General features: G+C 38.6%; 1 protein-coding gene across 1 annotated transcript; it reads right to left on the minus strand.

Moving 5' to 3' along the window:
- Positions 1–633: 633 nt before the first annotated feature.
- stip1 (stress-induced phosphoprotein 1) lies at positions 634–9,097 on the minus strand. Its single transcript, XM_040151169.1, has 14 exons — positions 8,852–9,097; positions 5,879–6,088; positions 5,639–5,780; positions 5,180–5,321; positions 4,626–4,791; positions 4,386–4,512; positions 3,810–3,912; positions 3,086–3,206; positions 2,816–2,912; positions 2,596–2,720; positions 2,438–2,474; positions 2,203–2,306; positions 1,447–1,619; positions 634–1,327 (listed from the first exon to the last, which is right to left on the minus strand). The coding sequence occupies exons 1-14, from the start codon at positions 8,858–8,860 to the stop codon at positions 1,255–1,257; spliced, it is 1,629 nt and encodes a 542-aa protein (XP_040007103.1). The 5' UTR covers positions 8,861–9,097; the 3' UTR covers positions 634–1,254.
- Positions 9,098–12,984: the final 3,887 nt, after the last annotated feature.

Consider the following 12,984-nt stretch of genomic DNA (forward strand, 5'->3'; position numbering starts at 1 on the left):
CTGAAGCTGTGCAGTCTGCCGCTGTGGGTGGACAATTTTCACTACAATGTGCGAGGCCAATATATTATAGGGCATTACAATTTAAATCAGAAAAGGCTGGCACAATTCTCATGAATTGCCTTGGTGAGTGAAATACACACTAGGACGTAGTGACACGTAACACTGGGGCCTCAGTACTCTTAAGACGAGCTGATAAACATTTGAGATGCATCACGAAGTGAGATAACTGTGGCCCCCTATACTTAACCAATAGTTTGCAGCTAAGAAAGGTCAATCCACCCTTTAACTATCACATTATTCTTATTATCTTGAAATATTCATGCCAGGCAAGTTGTCACATTTTTTACAGCCACCCTCCAGTGCCAGGTTTGGGAAAGCACAATTTGAGGCCAGCCAGAAGTAACTGCTAACTTTAATTATCAACATGCCTCCTTAACAAAGTTAAAACCTGATCATTAAATCATGACTCTTTGCTAACCAAACTCATTATGCTCTTGCTCACAGAGAAACTCTTTATCAGCAGCATTTTTGTGGCTTTTATGGACAGGCTTGCAGATAATCACCTGGCACAACAGCTTTGCCTACAAGCTTTTCATTGTTGACTAACAGAAAAAAAAAACATGGCTGCCTAAATTGCAGTATGAACTTATTTAATAAACCGTTAAGGATCAACCTTAGATATCTTATCATGTCAAAATATCCCTCAACTCTAAAAGGCAATAGCATATTATTCCAGTCCCAGTTACAATTTGTCTAGATCCATCCACTGCAATAAAAGAAACACTCAGCGCTTTCTTGATAAGAGTACACAAATATCCACCAGACAGTAGACAGCTTTAAACAGGAGAGCAAAAAGATTAGAATAATTAGAAATTTTTGTTTCATTTCCTTATACTGCTTCCATGAAGTGACAGGAATATGTGAACTGCTTTAGGGTGGATTTCCCCTTTAAACATTGAACATACTGGTGCACTGCATTGTGATGTTTATTTTAAGATGTATTTAAGCATCTGTACACATGAATCCAGATTATTCAGAGAAAGATTTCTGGAGTCCAAGATGCTTTCTTAGATACAATGTAAAAGTTGTGTAATTTTAAAAAACATAACATACACACAAAGTCTCAGTGAGACTAAGGACAATATAATTTTGAATTTGAAGGCAAGAAAAGAGGATGTAATATTTTGGAGGGTTTCGCATGTTGTTCCACTGCAGTCTCGGGAGTTTCTTCACACATCCGGCTCTTGTCTCTCATCAACGAATGGCTATCAGTCCAACATCAATGAGTTTCTGAATCTTCTGAGCAATAACTGGATTCTTTAAGTGGCTGAGGAAAAAAAAACAAAAAAAAAAAAACAAATTTAATTCTTCATGTACTTCTGTGGATCACTGTTTGTCTACACAACACTGACTGAAGGCAGAGAAAGAAAATGACACAAAACTTACTCGCTAAGTGCCTGAGGGTCCTTCTGCATTTGCTCAAGGATCATGCGCATTGCTGGGTCAGACATAATCTGCTGCACCTCAGGATCAGCCATGGCCCTTTTCTTCACTTCCTCAGGGCTGTCATTCCTCATGGCCTGACTGACCATACAGCGCTGCAAGCCTTCTGTGGCTTCCTGAAGGTGGAGAAGGCAAATGATGACGAAAAGCCAACAAATCATTACCCATCAAATATGGTTAAGACTTGATATACTGTACCATGAACAGACTATTTCAAAATGTCATGCTTTTTCACATTTCTTGATTTGTTGTATAGATTTTTGTGCTCAGTATTTGCTCAGATTTTACTTTGATGATCATCTTCCCCCTACCAACACCACTAATACTGATACATAACTATCATGTCACAATAGAAAGCAACTGCTATGTATATCGATAGCACGCAATAAGAAAACCACATGTAAAGTTGAGCCGTTATTGCGGTTACAGAAAAAAAAAAATTACAAATAAGTTACTTTTCAGAAAGGTGATGAATTATTTGACTTGCTATTTAAGAAAGGAATAGTAATTAAGTCACAATATTTTTTTTTTTACTTTAATACTTTGGAGGAAATTCCAAAATACAACTGCAGGTTTTTTTTGTTAGTTTTTTTGCAGTGACTTTGTCAAAAAATATTGAAAACTAAAAAATACAAAACTCAAACTTTTCAAATTTTCATTTCTAGACTTTTCTGAACATTGTAGTAACCTGTAAAATACCTTTGAGGAAGAGTCAAGCTCCAGAGCCTTCTGGTACGCATCCATAGCTTTAGAATAATCTTTCATGGCCTCCAAAGCAGCTCCTTTACGTGTGTAGCCTTTTACTGCGGGCAGATGTGTTAAATTGGTTGTAAAATCCGGGTGATTTGTCCTGAATCTAAACTTTAATTAGTATTTTTGATAAAAACATTTTATGCATTAACTCAAAATGTAATTAATTAAGTATCCTACTCACTGAAGGTGGGCTCAAGTTTGATGCACTCTTCACAATCCTAACAAAAAAGATCATGAAGGTAATTTTTAACATGAAATAAAACAAAAAGGCACTTTTTTTGGTCAGGTTAGAATCTCGTTAACTGATTTACAGAGGTTCTAGGTAAGGAAGAACAGTACCTTCAGGGCAAGTTGAAACTCCAACAGCTTTGTGTAGCAGGCAGCTCTGTTACTGAAGAGTTTGGCATCATTGGGGTTTCTTTTGATTGCCTCAGTGTAATGTTTCATGGCTAAGGGGTAGTCTCCTGTGAAAAGGAAAAGATAAGTTCAGTTTTACAACGTAAAAAAAGAAGAATCAGATGACAAATCGACCGACAAGCACTACAACTATTACACGCACCTTTCTGGAAGGCATCGTTGCCCTTGTTCTTCTCTTCCAGGGCTAGTTCTGGGTTGATATAGGCTAGTTTCTCCTGCTCCTTCAATATCTTCTCTGCCTGTAGAAGCAATTAAGAGTATCAAAATGTAAGTGAAGTGCACACTTATTTTTTCCGGACCTGTCCACATGCAGGTCTAACACAACCTTAAAAAAAAATTCAACTAAAAACTTTAAAAATTCTGGAAAAAAGAATACTGTAATTGGAATTGGGAAGATCATCTTGCACTGCACCTGCTGACATTTCTTCAAGACATCAGGAGTACGATGCTCCGTCAAACTCTTGTTGAAATACTGAATTGCTTCTTTGTATTTTTCCTGCTTGAAGTATGAGTTGCCAATCCTAGCCAAGGCCCTAAAACGGAGTGGGAGGATAATGATAAATGATAACGAAAAACATGTTATTATATCAGATGCTCTGACATCAACGAAAAAACTTAAAAGCCAACAACTAAGAATGGGAGACCTCTTCACATAAGGAAAGGGCAGTCAAGTTTAGGGTTTTTTGATTATATTTATGAAAAACTAACACAAATCATAGACACACAACCAACTTTGTTCTCTTAAGCAAGATTCTCAAGTTGAATGGACAGGTAATTTGTGTACTAATTCAACACCATTAGATCAGATTTGGGCAGTTTGTAGTGAAAAGCAACAGAAAGACACTGCCACCTAGTCGTTCTTGTATACCCTAGCTCATTTCTATCGTCAAATTCTTGTCAAGTGGCCAGTATCCTTCTTCAGAAGTGCTTGTCAAATGGTCGAAAAGCTTCAGAACACCCCCCCCCCCGTTTTGACATCTGGGGGTTGGTATTCTGCAGCTTCAACATTTGTTTTGAATCCCATAAGATCCAAAAGAATTCCAATTTGCCCCCACAATGTGTGTATATTCACTCGAGCACAAACAAAAAAGAAAACTTTGCAACTATTGGAAATCATGTAATCTTTAAGAACTCACTTTGCAATTTGTCTGTAGTCTTCTCGGTTCTCTCTGCCAACATCAATGGCCTTTTCACACAGCTCTCGACACTTCTCAAAATCTCCCTTTTCAAAGTACACAGCTGAAAGGATAACAAAAAGGAGTACACATTTAACAGCTTAAGTATAAACTTAAAGTTAAATGTCATGTCAGCTGAGCTAAACTGTATTCAGTAGAGTAAGACTGTTGGGTGAATATTTCAGTGCATTTTCTACTCCTGAAGAACTCACTAAGCAGTCTATACACCCACATCAATTTGCATTTTAACCATCTGTTGTAAGTAATCACATTTTTCCCCCTACAAATTCCTACAAACAGGATGTATTTGTAGTGGTCAGCTTAGTGGCGAGAACTCACATATCTAACACTTAAAATTCTGCAACTGCTGTTTTACAATCACAACCTGTCAAAAAGCCTGACTCTGGAGAAAAAACCCAGATGAATCCTATAGTTATGAGAAATTTTTAATTATCCGTTTGTTTTACACATTTTGTGGGTCAGTTACATCAAATGCGCAAGGCGAGCAATTATTTTCCAGCATGTGAGAATATTTACCTGCTTGATTAGAAATGTATGTCATGTTGGTGGGGTCATGTTTGACTGCTTCTTCATAGTGTTTCAGTGCCTTTTCAAAGTCCTTATTCTTATATGCAGTATTACCAAGTTCTTTTTCTTTCAAGGCCTGTAAAAAAAAAAATGTAAATCAGAGAATTAACAAACCTGAGAACAGCGAGCCATTAGAGGAGGCAAAATTGCTGAAAACTCATTAAAAGTGATCACTATGATGTGGTTTACCTTTCTCTTGTTTTCAGGAAGGTCTTCCTCTTTGGGTGGAGGTGGCTGCGTCTCTTTGGGTTTTGGGGGAGGAGGAGGGGTGGGCTCCTCTTCTTCCTCCATCTCAGAGAGGTTCAGTCCCAGCAGCACAGAGAGTGTGGTCATCACTCTGGGATCCTGTAGCTTCCTGAACAGTCAAACAAATGCTCTTCTTAATACAGCTGTATTCAGTATTTCCAAATAAAACTTGAGCTTTTTTATTCTGATTTATTCAATCTATTTAGCTTTTGGCCACTTCAATATTATGCATGCTTATGATGACTGAGCAACAACACAGAAGATGATCCTTCACAATATCAACCAAATATGTGGAAAGACAGTGGGCATATAAATACTAGGCAATCTTGTACTGATACTTCGCAAAAACATTTCTCATAACCTACAAGAATTATGTGCAATTATCAAACTACTAAAAGCAACTACACTTCTGATCTGATCCTTGTTGTTTCTCATTCCAGCCTCAAAACATAATTATTTAGTCTTAAATCAGAAAATGACTTTGACAATGCACATACGTGCCAAGCTCCGAGGGTTTGTTCCTGAGCTGCTCCAGCAATTCTCTGTAGCTGGGATCTGACAATAACTCACGGGTCCGAGGATCACTCTCCAGCTTCTGATACAAGTTGGGCATGGCGAAGGGGTTCATCATTGTTTTTTCTGGTAAAACAAGTATGGATGTTATTAGATTAATTTATGTGGTCATGAAGTCTTCAGAATACCCCCCAATCATGCACTTGTCAAGGATTAAATTCACCAGAGCTTTCTCTGCTCTGTAACCACAGCACTCAAAATCTAAGTGGACTGCCTACTCCTCTTTTGAAAACTTGAGCACAATGTGATTTTTGCTTTGATCCTGTCAGCAGCCATCTCTTGAGCCTCCACCAATGTAGGAGGGAAAAATTAGGAACGCAATTTCTAAATTACAGTGCCACTTTCTGTAGAATAAAAGACATCAAAAATTCAACAGTATCTACCTGCAAGCCGGCCCTCAATGTTCTGTAAACCCTCTTTTAGCTGCTGATTATTTGGCTCTTGCCGGAGTCCCTCATGGTAAGTTGCTTTAGCATCCTCCAATCGACCAAGAAATTCCAAAGCTGCAGCTTTGCGGGAGTAGCCCTGATTGATCAAAAATTGAAAGATTACAGATTGCCTTCTCAGTTTAAATTACTACATGTCTTGTCAACAGAATAATGGCAGAACAAACGTCATCTCACCTTTCCCCAGTCAGGCTTTATCTTGATGGTCTGACAGGCATCCTGGAGAGCATTCTCATAGTTGCCTTTCTTAGCATAGGCAGCTGAGCGGTTACTGAACAGGACATGGTTTGAAGGGTCCAGAGCCAAGGCTTCGGTATAGCACCGTACAGCCTCGTCAATATTTCCTGCACTCAGAGCCTTGTTGCCCTGGTCTTTCAACGCTGAAACCTATGAGCCAGAAAGATAAAATCAATGAAGCACAAAGAGAAAATTCTCAATAGTACAGTTCTCTTACTCTAAATTTTGTATCACTCTTACAGATATGCACATGCATACAATCCCCAATATAGCAGCTGTCACTGGCAGAACGGAAAAAAGAAATTGACAACCACTCAGCTGTTCATCAGAGAATGGTCCAGCAGTAATGCAGAGAGATAATATTGCCATTATTCTGTCAATGCACTTTCACGGTTCTCCACATGCAATTGACTCTATTAGCCTGAAAATAACATGACCCTTGGTGGCATGGCGGCTCAGTGGTTAGCTAATAGCCTCACAGAAAGAATGTTCGAATCCACCACTTTTCCGTTTCAGAAAGTAAGTGCTTTCTTTTTCAGACCAAAACACCTACTTGGTATCTTAGGGTATTTTAAACTGAGACAGTTTTCCCAGCAACTTCACACAGAAATCAGCATGGTTTACAGGCCTGCTAGCTGAAGCCCTGTTCAGACAAAGGCAATGGGCGCTGGTGATGCTAAGAGAGAGTGTAAAGATTTTTTTCCAACACTCCTTGTCACTTGTTGGTGGCCTGATTCAGTTTGACAATTTATCATGCTATGTCTCTACAGTATGTGACAGAATCAATTACAAACTGAGCAGAAAGAAGCACCACTCTTTTTCTAAAAAGAGGCTCTCCATCTCTTCTAGCTTCATTTGACAACTATGTGATACCACTTAAAAGGCAGTAACGATTATTGTGGGTGAAGAACAAGGAGTGTTGACCGGCATGGCTTTCCCTCCACAGTCCTAATACACTCTGAACACCTTAAACATTTGAAAACATAAAAAGCAGATCATAGCACAATCCCCGGTGATGTTGTAGGCTGGGATTATGATAAATAATGCCCAACATGGTTTTTCAGTAAATCTTCTGAATTTTTTGACTAGCATTAGTAAGAAAATGAAATAGTAAGGGTTAAAAAAAAAAACAACATTTTCCACCCCTTAAATGTTTTTCCATACAATTCCTGTATATTTCACAATCCTTTGCTCTATTACCCAAACAGCTGCAATATTACTGCTAATATTACAAATCAGTGACATTAGTCACAAATAGTATGACTGAAAGCCATGTGAGCAGCTGCCTACTTGGAAAAGCAGGGATGTATTCAACAACATTATGGGAATACACTAAACCTACACATAATTTGAAAAGTCCAAGCAAAAACTGATTTAGGATAGTTCTCAGATTAATTTAAGCAAGGGATGGATAAGAACATTAATCTCAGTGAGGTGTGATTGTTGATGGTGATGCTTTATTTTGGATAAGGTCATTGGTGTATCATGAACTCCAAAGCACACTTCTTTTAATCACCAGGAATGCACACAAAGCCCATATTCAAAAACCAATAGATCTACTTTCAAAACTGAAAATGGGGTCTGTAAACTTTCAAAGATAGGACTATTACACTATAGATTTCATGAGAGAAAACTTGTCACAGAAGTATCTGAGTGAGACATGAGGAGTGTGCATAAATTATTACTCCACTTTGATTATTTATAATCAAATCCTACATGTTAGCAGTAATAATTAGTTAAACATGTTATAACATTGAGGTAACCAATGTAATACACTGAGGCAATGAAAAGAAACAACCTGCAGAGCTGACTGTGTTTTGTTCTCTTTGAATTATTGAATAATTAACCGTGTTAAAATATATATTTCGCACGGCATCTTGCATAATTATGACCAGATAGTGCCCTCTTTTGATCTGACAGGTGCACAACACTTACTGCCTATAATTTTTAGTGGCGTTGCCAGATAAGTTGCGATAAGTGGCCAGTTTAGGCATGGTAATAATATTTTTTAAGAAAACAGAGTCTCATCCACGAACATACTTGAACTGGCCAATCGCAGAACATTCGAGAGGACGCGGCAGTTGACGACAAAATGCGGCTGTAGCCATGACAGCGGCGCCGTGTGCGTCTAGAATGATCCTCCGGTCTGAGTGCAAGCTGCTGAGGACACCACTGAAGCCGATCCAAAAATACTCCTACAGCATGTGCTACTAAGTGCCGCAGTTTAAGCTGTCGGCCTTCTGACACAACATTTTAATAAAAGAATGCAATTACGGCTCTTTTTTTGTCCGTCATCGTATTAATGATAGCGTTGACACTGTGAGCTAATCTTAGCTGTTAAACCGTGATTTGCTAACTCCGGGATTACTTAGTTAGTGGTATATTGCCGGTGATTTGCTAGAGGCTAGCGAACTGCTTTGTTAAATCGAAGCACGGACGAGAGCTACAGAGCCAGTAAAACCTTCCTGCCGCAGCTATGAAAAATTTCAGTCCTACGTGTTAGCTTAACAAATACATAACCTTGTCAAGTACAACCATAAATTAGCCACAGCCGTACACAAATGACAAAACAATTAACCTTTCGAAGTGTGCTCTTCTTAAAATGAAAAAGTTCAGCTGACTAACTACACGGTAGACTAGCGCGGTTAAAATGCCTTGTGTCGGGTAACATCATCGAGCCCAATCATACAACAGCAGCCTAACAGCTACAACACATTACTACCGGATTCACGCTAAGCTAACAAGCTAGCTAGCTGACTGGTATAGGAAATAAAAGTCCCGGTGTAAAGAGGTGGCTAACTACCCTAACCCCCAAATTAATAATGTAAATACACTTAAAATGAAAGTAACTCAGAGAAATACTTGGATATTATTTAAATATTTATGTTTAAAACAGAGTTGCTGGACACTCACTTTCTCCATGGTGCAAGCATGAGGTTCCTTCCAGAAACTACTGCGGACTAGCGCCTCCCCCTGAACAACGTGCAGGTTGCCAGTTTGGAATAAAGAAAAAATCCGTAATCAACGTTAAAAGTTACGTTTCACTGGAGCGGGTATTCTGAGGTACAATTGACAGCCCATAAACCGAAACTTCCAGAAGATGAGTGAAAAACCCAAGGTGGTGTAACACACGATGTGCTACACGCTCTTCGTTGTACAGAGGTACATGGAGACAGATGAGGTAGCTTCGTCCAAGACTGGAAGTGAGAAGGAAAATCTCAACACCTGAACGTCAAATAATGTCCTACGTAGGTCAGTCATTAAGTCTTTCGTGCTTAATGTTAGAGTTATGATCCCTGAAGCTAATCATTGCTTGCTAGGACCTAAACACAAATAATCTCTTGATAAATTCAAGAGTAAATTTGATAGGTTGTACAGTGTATGATCTTATATGCGAAATCATTAAGTCATATGATGCAATCATATGCTGTTGTCATTAATAGATACTCATTATTTATATGCCATTATTATATATTGCATTATATGATATTACATTTTCATTTTATGATGTACAGAAAGTGACTTCTACAAAATGAGGTGCATGTGGCCTGAGAGGATTACACCAGATTTCCCACTGTTTTTACTCTTTAGGTGGTCTATGGTGTTTGTAAATCTATCTCTCTCACTGGCAGGCTCAGAAAATTTGAACGCTATGTAGACAACGTCCTAGTCAAAATTGCAGTGTTATTAAGCCAGTCCCACCAGACCTAGTATGGATATATAGAGTTTACTAGTGAAGTTAATAAACAGGTTTGATTTACTGAAGATCCACAGTCTCTCAGGGAAAAGGAAAGGATTCAATGGAGGTGAACCTGATCGCACCATTCATGCTGCTGTTGCCATAGATTCACAGACCCAGGAAACACAGAAGCCATGTGTGTCACAATCACCCAGTGGCCTTCGGACTCTCAGAGAGGATGCCACATCGACCCAGAGACAGATGCTAGCCTCAGGCTCTGTTCACAACAAAGTACAAAGCTGGTAGTTCCGCAGCCCTGCCCTCGCCTTACCTTAGACTCAACCCAACAAGATTACCTCAACTCTGTGTACTTGAGTTCATCCCCTGAAACACCACAAGGAGTCAGCTGAGGTCCACACATGAGCAGAAAATTGCAGCATACCTGGACTGTGAAAAATAAGCTGAAGGTTATAATATCAAACTGTCTCCATTACAGATTTTAGTACACTCCAATTGTTTGATAAGGATTTAGGTGCAAATGAAAATTCTGTTTTCCTTTGGCTATTAGGATCCTATCAGGGATGGGTGAGAGGGACTGACACTTGTATCAAGAACTAGGATTGAAAAGTGTCATAGAAGCCCTACTGGCTGTTGTTTTGCTCTCTCTTTATCTCATTCTGCCTTCTCCATTTTAAGAGGGCAGACAGAGTTTATGAGAATGTCATCACACAAATGTACACATATTCTGTGAGTCAGTATGTGACACACTGAATGTTATAATTAAACCCTCAGTATTACATAATAATTGTGTATTACACAACCCATTACATATTATTTATATTATAAATTACAAAAAAAGATATTATTTATAAAATTGTCACCTTTTCTTAGCTCTTATGCCAATTTTTTGGTGTATATGATATGCAAATTACTACCCTCAGTGATTACTGTTCTTTGTGATTTGTTTTTGTCTCAATTATCAGCTTTAGCGTGCAAACTCAATGCAAACTACTTAATTTGGGGCGCAAAATTTTCCTACAGGATGCAAAATAACGCTCAGGCATTCACGCGATTGGTGGACAAGTAAATACATCTCCACATTACTTAGCCCAGCCATTACCTCTTCATTTCTGTCCCAAGAAAGGACACTACATCTTTTTTTCTTTTAATTTTATGTCCTTCTTGCACAGTTGTTGCCTCACAGGGTGGACACAATGTTTGTTGCTCTATGTTACACCACGGACATGTGAGAGTTCAGACCCTGGAACGTCTCAGTATCTTGTGCTCTAAACTTATGTTAGAGCCAGTAATGATCATGTGATCAAAATAAACATTATACAGTTCACAACTGATGAACACAGAAAGAAAAGGAAATAAACATAACATGAACATAAAAACACAACATGATTTCTAAGATTAGCACTCCCAATGACAGACTTGACTGAAGCAAATTTGGGCATCCTGAGAATAAAAAATGAACTTAGCTGGAAAGCCAGGCAGAGTTGCTTGCCAAACAAAATAATTTCAGAATTCACCAATTGCTCCACGACTACTGGATCCATCTTGATAAATGTGATTAGAAATGTGATTACAAGCAACGCACAGCTGTCATAAGTAACAGTAGAAGTGTTTTTAGAAGTTCATCTTCATACTTACCAACATAATTATCTTTCCCCTTTTGTTTTTTTTTTTTTGGTCATTTGTTTTTGGAGGAGGGTGCTGTGGAAGTTGTTCCCACTGCAATATATATTTATTTTTCACCACTTCATGTGGCTTCTTCATAGGGGTTGGTTTGTTATTAGATCTGTGCAGATGTCAGGAAAAGTGTTAAGCGTGCCAACCTGCTAGACAAGTAGAACATGGAGGAAACTCAACTTAATCCAAAAAGCTATCAACATTGACAGCAAGATAGAAAACAGAAAGAGGACCACAGAAAGGCCTGCAAGATTTCACAAGGATGGTTCCACTGTTGGTAAATTATTTTTCCAATCTCCAACCTATATTAATTAGTGTTTCTAACCAGGGTCAGACAATGTAACAATATAACTAGGGTATATGTTAACTTCTAGGGTAGTTGGATACATTCTAACGAAGCAGGTGCACACAGAAGTACTAGTAAATGTCAAACGACCTGGCAAACCAAGGCGCACAACTCTTGTGGATGGCCGCAAAATGAATTGCATGGTGAAGAAAACCCCCTTTATGACTGCATAGCAAGTCAAGAACGCTCTCCAGGATGTAGGCGGACATGTTTCCTTGTCAATGATCAAGAGAAGATTCATTACCATAACCACAGAGGATTCACCACAAGAAGCAAACCTCTGGTAAAACTTCAAAAACAGAAAAGCCAGGCAGCAGTTCACAAAAACACACAAAAAGTAACTGGTAGAGTTCTGGAGCAAAGTTCTTTGGACTGATGAAACAAAAATCACGCTATATCAAAGAGGAAAGTGTGGAGAAAAAGGAACAGCTCATGACCCAAAGCCACCACTTCACCTGTGAAACACGGCTGTACTTCTGTTATAGCTTGGGCTTGTTTGGCTTCCAATGGAACTGGCACACTGGCATTTATTGATGACTAAAGCAAGAAATCCCACAACAAGCTGAAGAGCTGAAGGAGGCTGCAGTGAAGCTCTACGAGAGCTTCACCAGGGGAGATACAAAGAGTCTGCTGATGTCTGTGGCTCAAAGACATCACGCAGTCATTAGTAAAGTAGTAGAAGGAATTTCAATAAAATATTAAATATGATGATTTTGTTTGATTTCAGGTGTATCTGTCCAATTACTTTTGAGGCCACAAACTTTGGGCACTATGTATTAAAAAGGCTATATCTCCCACACAGTTCTTTCTATATTGACGTAAACCTACTCAGATTGAAGCTGAGACTTTGCACTTTAAAGCAGTATACTTTATTTTATTGCAAATTGAATTTACTGAAATTCAGAACCTGAAGAACAAAAAAATGTGTAACTGTCCAAATACTTACAGTCTGGACCGTATTAATCTGCAGCTAATATTAGATACAATACTCCTGGTTAGTGCTACTTTGTCAGCAGGCACTGATGAACCAACCTGAACCATGGGTTGAAGTGATTACAAACCACCTGCGCTTTGTCTTTGATACTGTACAAGAGAAATAATAAAGCATTTACAAGAATTTTCACAAGCTGAATAGTAGTATCTGTGACTAGTAAACTGATTTTGACATGCGTTATGATGAAAATTCACATTTCACAATTCACATGTGAATTAGTATTTTTTGGCTTAATTGACTTTGATACGTAAATTATTTTGTGCCTTTGTCTGTATTTGTCTGCTTGCATTGGGCCCAGAAACAGGTGATCATCGACAGCTGCTGTTTCCATT

This window comes from Xiphias gladius, chromosome 17 (assembly GCF_016859285.1).
Source record: "Xiphias gladius isolate SHS-SW01 ecotype Sanya breed wild chromosome 17, ASM1685928v1, whole genome shotgun sequence".
In the NCBI taxonomy this organism is placed as follows: domain Eukaryota; kingdom Metazoa; phylum Chordata; class Actinopteri; order Istiophoriformes; family Xiphiidae; genus Xiphias; species Xiphias gladius.